General features: G+C 47.7%; 1 protein-coding gene across 1 annotated transcript in view; it reads right to left on the bottom strand.

The window, feature by feature from the left end:
- The window catches only part of POLA1 (DNA polymerase alpha 1, catalytic subunit), a 302,830-nt gene that overhangs the window by 49,839 nt on the left and 240,531 nt on the right, over window positions 1–12,460 (bottom strand). Inside the window, exon 36 of the mRNA XM_038757398.1 lies at window positions 7,481–7,577. Within this exon, the coding sequence (XP_038613326.1) occupies window positions 7,481–7,577 (97 nt within the window). The remainder of the gene's footprint in view (window positions 1–7,480; window positions 7,578–12,460) is intronic.

Below are 12,460 nucleotides of genomic sequence, written 5' to 3' on the forward strand. Positions count from 1 at the left end.
GACTAAATTGGCAGAGTGCAGAGAGAAGCATAAAGCAGCGGGACGAGGGACTCCATGCTGCCACGGGAAGAGATAAATAGTGCCATTCTGACTCATGTCGTGCATAAAAATAGCTCGGAGGAACAGAAGACAAAAGAGGGAGAATGGGAAAAAAATGGTGAATGGGACTTCCAGGTGAATTGACTTTTTTTTTTTACAGAGGTGGAGAGAAAACCATGGTCTCTCCTCATTCGACAGTGCGACGCCACAAGCCGGGAGATATTTCCAATAGCTATAGACGGCGCGCTGTCATCGTCACCTCTGTAGTTTTGAGGGAATCCCGGTTCCCCACACCCAGGCACGGCCTCATCACTTTCCAGGATTTTCCAGACCTGCCCAGTAGCAGCACAGGTTGGAGAGGCAGAAGGACCTGGGTTCTAATCCCGGCTCAGGGATAAGTGTGTGAGCCCCACGTGGGACAGGGACTGTGTCCAACCCGATGGGCCTGTATCGACCCCAGCGCTTAGAACAGCGCTTCGCACATAGTAAGCGCTTAACAGGTACCATAATAATAGTCATTTTTATTAAACGCCCCAGATGGGTGGAGGCCAAGTGGGATGACCAAGGAGAGATTGAAAATGCAGGAGAAGAACAAGAGGAAGGAAAGGGAGAGTCCTCAGGGGACTAATAACCAAAGAAGCAATAATAACTAGAGCAAAGGTTCAGGTGAGAAAAAACATCCCCCACCCTTCTTCAAAACACACTTAGTTTGGACAATGGGGCAAAAATTTGGACCGATTCTCCGCTCACCCCAAAACCGTTCACTTTTCCCCATTCAAGCCAAGGCACCGTAGGATTTGACAAAGTCAAATGGAACTATTACCTTCTGCCAAAGCGTAAATGGATTTTCCTCCATATATAGCTGCTATATTCCTCTAAAGACTCCTTTGGATCCATTATTCTGCATGTGTAGTAATAATACTATGCATTGTATATTCTGGAGCAGTTACAATAATAATACCAGAGTCCCACTGAAATCAGATTTAAAAATGTTATGTAGTTGCTGTGAATATGCGGTAAACACTTCACCAAAGTGAATAACAGCCCTTTACAATTTCCAAGGAAAGGGAAAAACACCAAATGGGGTTAATTCACATTAGGGGCTAATGGTCCACACACCTTCGTGTTTGAAAGCAATGCAAACACAAAAAGCCTTTCAAAGAGAGGCACTTTCGACTTCATTTAAAAATAAGCTTCTTTCTAAACCATTTTTACAGGCTCTTCCAAGTTGCCGAGTTTCGGGCAAAAATTTAAACTCCAACACCCGTCGGTCACCTCGGGAAAGGACCAGGCCGAAGGATACGGCGTGCGGAATCGGGGCCGTGGAACCCGAGCGGGAAACGGATTCGTTTTCCCCGAGTCTAACCGAGCGACTCTAAGCCGGGTTAGATTTTCACTAATCAATCGATCGATCGTATTTATTGAGTGCTCTCTGTGTAAAGCCCTCGAGAGAGGAAAATACAACAGAGTTGGCAGGTACGTTCCCCGCCCACGACGAGCTCACGGTCTAGAGGAGGGGAAAGACGTGAATATAAATGACTATATGGATATGGACATAAATGCCGTGGGGCTGGGAGCCAACTTGTACTTCCCAAGCGCTTAGTACAGTGCTCTGCACACAGTAAGTGCTCAATAAATACGATTGATTGATTGAGAGGGGGATGAATAAGTTTCACGAAGGAGTTTCTGTTTGATGGGGAGGTGGGTGGGCAACCACCGGAGGTTCTTGAGGAGTGGGGAAACGTGGCCTGAATGTTTCGTAGAATAATGATCCAGGCAGCAGAGTGAAGTATGGACTGGCGTGGGGAGAAACTGAGGCAGGGAGGCCAGCAACGAGGCCGGCTGGCAATCGAGGCCGGATAGGATGAGGGCTTGGATTAACGAGGCAGCGGTTTGGATGGAGAGGAGAGGGCGGACTTTAGTGATGTGGTGAAGGCGGGCCCGACAGGATTTAGTGATGGGCTGAATGAGAGAGAGAGGAGGCAAGGATGATGCCGAGGTTACGGGCTGGTGAGGCCCCCGGCCCACGTCATCCCCCGGGCCTGGAATGCCCTCCCTCTGCCCATCCGCCAAGCTAGCTCTCTTCCTCCCTTCAAGGCCCTGCTGAGAGCTCACCTCCTCCAGGAGGCCTTCCCAGACTCTACCCCTTCCTTCCTCTCCCTCTCTCCATCCCCCCCATCTTACCTCCTTCCCTTCCCCACAGCACCTGTATATATGTATATATGTTTGTACATATTTATTACTCTATTTATTTATTTTACTTGTACCTATCTATTCTATTTATTTTATTTTGTTAGTATGTTTGGTTTTGTTCTCCGTCTCCCCCTTTTAGACTGTGAGCCCACTGTTGGGTAGGGACTGTCTCTATATGTTGCCGACTTGTACTTCCCAAGCGCTTAGTACAGTGCTCTGCACATAGTAAGCGCTCGATAAATATGATTGATTGATTGACTGATTGAGGCAGCAAGGGTGGCGGTGCCGTCTACAGGGACAGGAAAGTCACAGGGAGGAGAAGGGTTGGGTGGGAAGATGAGGAGTTCCGTTTGGGACCGGTTTAGCCTCAGGTGGCGGGAGGCCATCAGAGTCGAGATACCTCGAAGGCAGGAGGAAACGCGAGACTGCGGAGATACGCAACGGCGTCCTCCTCCAGATGTTGCTTACTACTCGCCCTCCTCATCTAAGGTTGTCTCCTGAAACCGGGGCTCCATTCTGTGGCGCAACAAACCTCGCTACGTCCCACAATGTTTTGGGGTTCCCTAGCGCTGCTCTAGGGAATCAGGGAGGACGGGGACGCTCCAAGGAGCGTTTATATTCCCTTCAAGGCCCTGCTGAGAGCTCACCTCCTCCAGGAGGCCTTCCCAGATTGAGCCCCTTCTTTCCTCTCCCCCTCGTCCCCCTCTCCATCCCCCCGCCTTACCGCCTTCCCCTCCCCACAGCACCTGTATATATGTATATATGGTTGTACATATTTATTACTCTGTTTATTTATTTATTTATTTATTTTACTTGTACATTTCTATCCTACTTATTTTATTTTGTTGGTATGTTTGGTTCTGTTCTCTGTCTCCCCCTTTTAGACTGTGAGCCCACTATCGGGTAGGGACTGTCTCTATGTGATGCCAATTTGTACTTCCCAAGCGCTTAGTACAGTGCTCTGCACATAGTAAGCGCTCAATAAATACGATTGATTGATTGATTGATTGATTGATTGATTGATATTCCCATCTATCTCCCCCTCTGAACTGGAAGCTCCTTGCGGGCTGGGAACGTATCTCCCGACTCTGTTCGTTCATTCAATCGTATTTATTGAGCGCTTACTGTGTGCAGAGCACTGTACTAAGCGCTTGGGAAGTACAAGTTGGCAACATATAGAGACGGTCCGTACCCAACAGTGGACTCACAGTCTAGAAGAGGGAGACAGAGAACAAAACAAAATAAAATAAATAGAATAAATATGTACAAATAAAATAGAGTAATAAATATGTACAAACATATACTCTGTTGCATTCTATTCTCCCCATTGGTCAACCAATACTATTTATTAAGCGCTTACTGGGTGCAGAGTACTGTACCAAGTACTTGGGAGAGTGCACTATAATAGACACGGTCCCTGCCCACAATGATCTTACAATCTAGAGGACTCCCAGGCACTTAGTACAGTGATGTATATATGTTTATACATATTTATTACTCGATTTATTTATTTATTTTACTTGTACATATCTATTCTATTTATTTTATTACGTTAGTATGCTTGGTTTTGTTCTGCGTCTCCCCCGTCTAGACTGTGAGCCCACTGTTGGGTAGGGACCGTCCCTATATGTTGCTAACTTGGACTTCCCAAGCGCTTAGTACAGTGCTCTGCACACAGTAAGCACTCAATAAATACGATTGATTGATTGATTGATGATCATGATGACTGCAGTTTTCTTTTCCTTGCCAAGCGGGTAACCCTCATGTGTTTTTTCTGCTCAAGTTTCCCGAGCACGTGGGAAGGCGGAAAAAAAAAACTGGGTGAGAAATTTTCCAGGCCCATCAAGAAGCTACACTACAAAGGCGCGGAAGGGACTGTGAGCACATTACGGAAACGGAACGTGACCACCCATTATACTGCACTGTAATATAATAATAATAATAATGGCATTTATTAAGCGCTTACTATGTGCAAAGCACTGTTCTAAGCGCTGGGGAGGTTACAAAGTGATCAGGTTGTCCCACATGTGGCTCACAGTCTTAATCCCCACTTTACAGATGAGGTAACTGAGGCACAGAGAAGTGAAGTGACTAGCCCAAAGTCACACAGCTGACAATTGGTGGAGCCGCGATTTGAACCCATGACCTCTGACTCCAAAGCCCGGGCTCTTTCCACTGAGCCACGCTGCTTGCCTGAATGGAGAAGAGACACACTTGGTACAGTGCTCTGCACATAGGAAGCGCTCAACAAATACCATCGATTGACTGATTGACCGAGCCTGGGTTGACCTCAGTCAGTGCAATTGTGAAAGTTGGTGGTGGTAGATACAGTGGTGGCACTGTAAAAAATAATTATTAATTATGGTATTTGTTAAAACGCTTACTAGGTGCCAAGCACTGTACTAAGCGCTGGGGTGGCACCAAGCCATTTGGGGTGGACAGTCCCTTTCCCGCATCCAGAAAATGCTAAGAAGCAGCGTGGTCTAGTGGGCAGATCCCCGGCTTTGCCTCTTGTCTGCTGTGTGACCTTGGGCAAGTCACTTCACTTCTCTTGTAGACTGTGAGCCCACTGTTGGGTAGGGACTGTCTCTATATGTTGCCAATTTGTACTTCCTAAGCGCTTAGTACAGTGCTCTGCACACAGTAAGCGCTCAATAAATACGATTGATTGATTGATTGATAGGGGCTGTCTCTATATGTTGCCAACTTGTACTTCCCAAGCGCTTAGTACAGTGCTCAGCACACAGTAAGCGCTCAATAAATACAATTGATTGATTGATTGATAGGGACTGTCTCTATATGTTGCCAACTTGTACTTCCCAAGCGCTTAGTACAGTGCTCTGCACACAGTAAGCGCTCAATAAATACGACTGATGGATTGATTCTCTGGGCCTCAGGTCCCTCCTCTGTCAAACAGGAATTAAGGCTGCGAGCCCCGGGTGGGACGGGGACCGTGTCCAACCTGATAAGAGAAGCAGCGTGGCTCAGTGGAAAGAGCCCGGGCTTTGGAGTCAGAGGTCAGGGGTTCGAATCCCGACTCCACCACACGTCTGCTGTGTGATTTCGGGCAAGTCACATCACTTCTCTGGGCCTCCGTTCCCTCATCTGTAAAACGGCGATGAAGACCGTGAGCCCCACGTGGGACAACCTGATCACCCTGTATCCTCCCCAGCGCTTAGAACAGTGCTTTGCACACAGTAAGCGCTTAACAAATCCCAATTATTATTATTATTATGAGCTTCTATCTACCCCAGCGTTGTAAGCGCTTAACAAATACCATTATTACCGATTTAAGACTGTGAGCCCCACGTGGGACAACCTGATCACCCTGTATCCTCCCCAGCGCTTAGAACAGTGCTTTGCACATAGTAAGCGCTTAACAAATGCCAACTATTATTATTATTATGAGCTTCTATCTACCCCAGCGTTGTAAGCGCTTAACAAATACCATTATTACCGATTTAAGACTGTGAGCCCCACGTGGGACAACCTGATCACCCTGTATCCTCCCCAGCGCTTAGAACAGTGCTTTGCACACAGTAAGCGCTTAACAAATGCCAATTATTATTATTATTATGAGCTTCTATCTACCCCAGCATTGTAAGCGCTTAACAAATACCATTATTACCGATTTAAGACTGTGAGCCCCACGTGGGACAACCTGGTCACCCTGTATCCTCCCCAGCGCTTAGAACAGTGCTTTGCACATAGTAAGCGCTTAACAAATGCCAATTATTATTATTATTATGAGCTTCTATCTACCCCAGCGTTGTAAGCGCTTAACAAATACCATTATTACCGTTATCCAGTGGAACCCCAGAGACTTCGCAGAGAAATAAGGCGAAGAGGGCCATCGGTTCGGCCACCACGGGGGTTTAGGGTTCACTGCCTCACCAGTGTCTTCCGGGGGTCTGTCCCCTCTCCGCGCTCTGCCCGTCCCCAGCGCCGAAGCCGGCGAAGCGACAGGTTCCCCCGGGACCCCTGAAAACCACCGGCTCCCTCGGGGAACGGGCCGGGCCCAGACCCATCACCCCATTCAGCAGACGCCACCTCCGAGGCCGTCCGGACGGTGACGGGTCTGTGTTTGGCCAGATCATCATCACCAATCGTATTTATTGAGCGCTTACTGTGTGCAGAGCACCGTACTAAGCGCTTGGGAAGTACAAGTTGGCAACATATAGAGACAGTCCCTGCCCAACAGCGGGCTCACGGTATTCTTCAACTGTCGAGGAGGCCGACTTTCCTACGCCGCAGAGTCCCTCTCCAGCCCCGAGAAAGTGAAATGTTTTGACTTGGCAGCCCCTGACAACACCAAGTAAACAAGCCGCAGGCAACTAATAAAAAAAAGGTGTAAATTCGCTTGAAAATAAAAAAAGGGCAGCGGAATAGTTGTCGCTGTAATGCAAGGCTGGAGGGAAAAAAAAAAACAACAAAAAAACTTGTCATGACATTTGCAGATCCTGTAAGTGGTGTGACAGAGCCGTGCCAGGCCTGAATGGGGTCTAGAGACCCCCGAGTTCTCTCTTTAGGTTGGGCACTTTAATGTGAGGGTTGCAGGGAAGCTCAGCGGCACCTCGCCGCTCCCCGAGGTTTGAATCATCATCATCATCAATCGTATTTATTGAGCGCTGACTGTGTGCAGAGCACTGTACTAAGCGCTTGGGAAGTACAAGTTGGCAACTTATAGAGACAGTCCCTACCCAACACAGTCTAAAAGATTTGCTCCAATTCATTCAATCATAGCTACCGAGTGCTTACCACGTGCAGAACACAGTACTAAGCGCTTGGGAGAGTCCACCAGAACAATAAACGGACCCATTCCCTGCCCACCACGAGCTTCCCGTCTAGAGGACGAGCGGCTCCTCACCCCCATCCTTTCCCCGCGATCCCCGGCTCCCGACGAGCTTCTTCCGTTGACATTGCCTCGCCGTAATTCCAGGTTTCAGCCCAATGAGCACGTTTCCCCTGCTCCGTTTATTGCAATTACGAAACTTCAGAGAAAACAGCATTTTCCAAAAAGACGGGCGCCGCTCCTCTCCGGGCTTCCCACGGTAAATAAAGGGCGACCTTGGGGGGGGGGGTCCAGAGATGGGGGGAGAGGGGTCCCCCTCCTCGGCCACCCCCTTCGGGAGGGCAACCTCGCGGGGTTCGGAGTCTCCCGCCGTCCGCCGGCGGATGGAGGAGGGCTGGCTTTTGTGATGCAAATCTCTACTTTCGACTCCGGGGTAATTACAGTATTTTAACGTACCTTTCTCCTGCTCGGTAGTAAGTTTCTCCTGGGCATAGTCCACGTCAAAAATGTACCGGTAAAAGCACAGTTGGGTATACAGGGCCTTGTCGGAAAACTGCAACGGAACAGAACATAAATGAGGCCCTCTGTTGGGGAAGGGGGAAAAGAAAAGCTTCCTCCTAACAGGGTACGTTCCCTAATACCGACTTCTATATTAAACCACATATCAAAAAAATGAAAAAAAAAAAAGGGGGAGGGGGTGAGGAATACTAATGGTTCCTTTCTGTACCGTAGGTTCCCTTCATAATTCCCAGTAAATCCTGCCACTCGGATCACAGATTGCTACTTGCGGAGCGGCAGGCTGATTGTCCGCGCTGTCAAAAAAACGGATTTTGTCAAATTGAAAATTCCTAGGCACCTGCGACAATTTGCACTGCTAATTGGGAAAAGTGGTACCCTCGGGCGCCCGGGAACTCTGGCCGCGCGGGCGGGAAGTTAAATCGTCGCCGAAGGCTGGTTAACGTTCGCTGCTCCGCTGTTCTCCCCGCTTCGGGCCGGAGCCAGGGTTCCTCTGGGTGTGTGACCTTAGGCTAGTCACTCCACTTAACGATAATAATGATGATGATGACGGTATCTGCCCGGCGCTTCCTAGGTGCCAGGCACTGAACTAAGCGCTGGGGTGGATGTAAGCAAATCGGGTTGGACACAGTCCTTGTCCCACGCGGGGCTCGTGGTTGTGATCCCCGTTTTACAGATGAGGCAACTGAGGCTCAGAGAAGTGACGTGACCTGCCCCAGGTCACACAGCAGACGAGTGGCAGAGCCGGCATTAGAACCCATGACCTTCCCGTGCTCTATCCGCCACGCCGCTTCCGATTTCTCTGGGCCTCAGTTCCCTCACCTGTAAGATGGGGATGAAGACTGTGAGCCCCATATGGGATAGGCGCTGTGTCCAACCCCATTAGCCTGTACCTACCCCAGAGCCTACTAAAGTGCTTGCCATTTAGTAAATGCTGAACAAATACAAAAGTAATTATTATTATGATTCTTATATGGGTACAGAAGGGCCGTATATGGAGAAGTACTTCCCAAGCGCTTAGTACAGTGCTCTGCACATAGTAAGCGTGCAATAAATACGATTGATGATGATGAGAAGGATGGTTCAGACCCAGGAAATATTCCAACTCCCTTATGGGGCTCAGACCCTAACGTGGGGTGACAGTTCCGCTTTGGACCAATTCCCACAGTTGCCTTCCCTTTCCCACGCCATGAAACGACACGTATCCCATCCACTCCCCAAGGCCAAGACGGCTCCTCCAAATACATTGGCATACGCTTACACCACTACGCGTTCAGGAAGAGGGGTGGATATAAAAGAATGGCCACAGGTGCATCACACCTGGGGAATCTCCCACTAACAGCCCCTCAATTTATAATACTAATGATAATTCTGGAATTTGTTAAGTGCTTCCCATGTGCAAGCCACTGTACTAAGCTCTGGGGTAGAAGAAGCAAATCGCTTTGGACACGGTCCCTGTCTTCTAGACTGTGAGCCCGATGCTGGGCAGGGATTGTCTCTATTTGTTGCTGAATTGTTCTTTCCAAGTGCTTAGTACAAGCACTCAATCAATCAATCAATCCTACCTATTGAGCGCTTACTGTGTGCAAAGCACTGCACTAAGCGCTTGGGAAGTACAAGTTGCCAACATACAGAGACAGTCCCTACCCAACAGTGGGCTCACAGTCTAAAAGGGGGAGAGAATAACACTGAATGAATGAATGTCCCACGAGGGGCTCACAGGCCCCATTTTACAGAGGAAGGAACTGAGGCCCAGAGAAGTGAAGTGACTTGCCCAAGGTCACCCAGCAGACAAGTGGCGAGGCTGGAATTAGAACCCAGGACTTTCTGATTCTCAGGCCCGGGCTCCAGCCACCACAGCATCTCTTTCTTTCTTTCGTGGAGAGAGACAAAGCGTCCCCGCCAACTTTCACTCTAGAACCCACTGCATTTTGTCTTTGCCAGTTACAGCGATCCATCGGCGGTATTTAATGAGCACTTACTAAGTGCCAAGCCCTGTACTAAGCATTTGGGAAGACAGTACAAGAACCAGTGGGCACATTCCCACATTCCCACATTTTTAGACTGTGAGCCCACTTTGTAGACTGTGAGCCCCCTTTTTAGACTGTGAGCCCACTGTTGGGTAGGGACTGTCTCCATACGTTGCCAATTTGTACTTCCCAAGCGCTTAGTACAGTGCTCTGCACATAGTAAGCGCTCAATAAATACGATTGATGATGATGATGATGATTCCCTACCCATAACAAGCTTACAGTCAGAATGGGCTCTCTCCCTACCAACGCTCAACGGCCTATGGAGTCGACATCTCTTACTAGGTTCGATCCAATCAATCAATCAATCGACTGTATTTACTGAGCTTTTACTGTGTCAAGCCCTGTACTGAGCGCCTGGGAGAGTCCAACGGAAGAAGAACAGACCCATTCCCTGCCACAGTGAAGTCAGTCTTGAGGGGGAGACGGACATTCATACGAATAAATAAAATTACAGATATGTACATAAGTGTTGGGGCACATAAATAAAGGGAGAAAATCAGGGTGACTCAGTAGGGAGTGGGAGAAAAGGAAATGAGGATATAGGGAAGGCCTCTTGGAGATGTGTCAGTGCTAAAACCTGAGATGGGAGTGTGCAGCTAAGGCATGGAGGGAGAGTAGTGGCCTAGTGGAAAGAGCCTGGGCGTCAAAGGATGTGAGTTCTAATCCCGGCTCCACCGCAAGTCCGCTGTGTGACCCTGGGCAAGTCACTTAACATCTCTGTGCCCCAGTTACAGTTAGGAAAATGGGGATTAAGACTGTGAGCCCCACGTGGGGACAGGGGCTGCGTCCGGCCTGATTACCTTGCTCGTAGCCCAGCGCTCAGAATGGTGCTTGGCATGTAGTCAGTGCTCAACAAATACCACGGTTATTCTTATTATTATTAGATCCAGCCACTCTCGAGTTGCTGAAATTTGTCTGGTGGAAGCAGAGCGTAAGGATATAATAGCAATGTACCTAGCCCAGGGCATCCCACAGAGTAAATGCTTAATCGATACCACAATTATCATCATTATTATAGAGTTAATGACAAGGAGAAAAAAAAGGGAATCGGGTAATATTAAGTAAAGAAAAAAAATAAATCTCAGTCAAAGGCATCTTAGGTCAGGCCGGTGTCAAATCCATGGGCCACTCAGCTGGAGAAGTGGGCTGGCCTAGTGGCTACGGCCCGGGGCTGGGAGTCAGAGGATCCGGGTTCTAATCCCGGCTCCTCCACTTAATAATAATGATAATGGCATTTATTAAGCGCTTACTATGTGCAAAGCACTGTTCTAAGCACTTGTCTGCCGTGTGACCTTGGCTGAGTCACTACACTTCTCCGGGCCCCGGTTCCCTCACCTGCAAAATGGGGATTCCTGCTTAAACTGTGAGCCCCACGTGGGACCCGGCGCTTAGTACAGCGCAGCGCTTTCCGATTACCATCATCATCAATCGTATTTACTGAGCGCTTACTATGTGCAGAGCACCGTACTAAGAGCTTGGGAAGTCCAAGTTGGCAACATATAGAGACAGTCCCTACCCAACAGTGGGCTCACGGTCTAAAAGGGGGAGACAGAGAACAAAACCAAACATACTAACAAAATAAAATAAATAGAATAGATATGTACAAATTAAATAAAATAAATAAATAAATAGAGTAAAAAAATATGTACAAACATATATACAGGTGCTGTGGGGAAGGGAGGGAGGTAAGATGGGGGGATGGAGAGGGGGACGAGGGGGAGAGGAAGGAAGGATTACCACAAGGATTATTATTATTATCATTACCGCGTTGGCCACACCATGGCTACGAAGCCAGTTTATAATCCAGTTTATAATCCAGAAGACTCTCAGCACCACCCAGCTTACCGCCGGACCCAGTTACTCCACTGGGAAGGTTGGAAACTTCTCGGGCTCTTCCCCTCGGAGCCTATAAATATCAGGCCATCAGAACAAACCCTCTGAGCCAATTCATTCATCAACTCTGGCTATTGTCTCTAGATGGGCATGTTAGAGGCAGTCATTTTCTTCACCTGAACCTATTTTTAAAGACTAGTCACCTAGGAGCCTATTTTATTTCTTATTAGCTATTCTGCAATATGCATCATCATTATACTATTATATGCCGGTTATTTTTAGCAAATCCTGATTACCGCTTCCTGAGGGAAAAAAAAGGAGGAGGAGGAGGAGGACGACAGCGATTAAGTTATTTGTTTAGTTTTTTAGATTCGGCAGTAATTGCTAGTACACATCTCCCTGACTGCACTCTTGCAGCAGGTTGAATGGAACACTGAAATTACCTCCTTCATAATAGTTTGTTTTGATAATGTATTGTGTGGGGAGATGATGAGAAACAGTTGCTGTCAATTTGATTAGCCATTATATTTTTATGTTAATTGCCACCATTGGGTCCGTTCTGTTTAGTGTCACCATAGAAGCCATACAATGTTAGCATAAATAACAAATTGGAGTAAATTAGGAAGATATATTTTTGCCAATTCATTTTAATTGCCCTGCAGTCCTTCCGTTGGTTAACGCAGCTGTTGACCCATAATAAGCGCTAGGTCAATATAGCTGCTTGTCAATTCAGAAATGCAAAGTGCTGTGTTGCTGGTAATGGATATATGAGAACCTTTGCCAGCCAACTGAAGCAGGAGAGTGACAACCCACAGGATGGAATAACGCGTCAGCTATGGAGTTGAATGACCTGATATTAGTTGATGGGCTAATTGAAAGTCACTGCTTAAATGGATGAGAAAAACACACACACACACACACACACACACAAAAAGAAAAAAAATATATACATGTATATGTACACATACACACAGACAAAATACTAATAAAAAGAGTACTACTCTTCTGCTTCCTGTCTCTCTCTGGCAATTCATAACCTAGCTGAAGACAAAAA

This window comes from Tachyglossus aculeatus, chromosome 15 (genome assembly GCF_015852505.1).
Source record: "Tachyglossus aculeatus isolate mTacAcu1 chromosome 15, mTacAcu1.pri, whole genome shotgun sequence".
In the NCBI taxonomy this organism is placed as follows: Eukaryota; Metazoa; Chordata; class Mammalia; order Monotremata; family Tachyglossidae; genus Tachyglossus; species Tachyglossus aculeatus.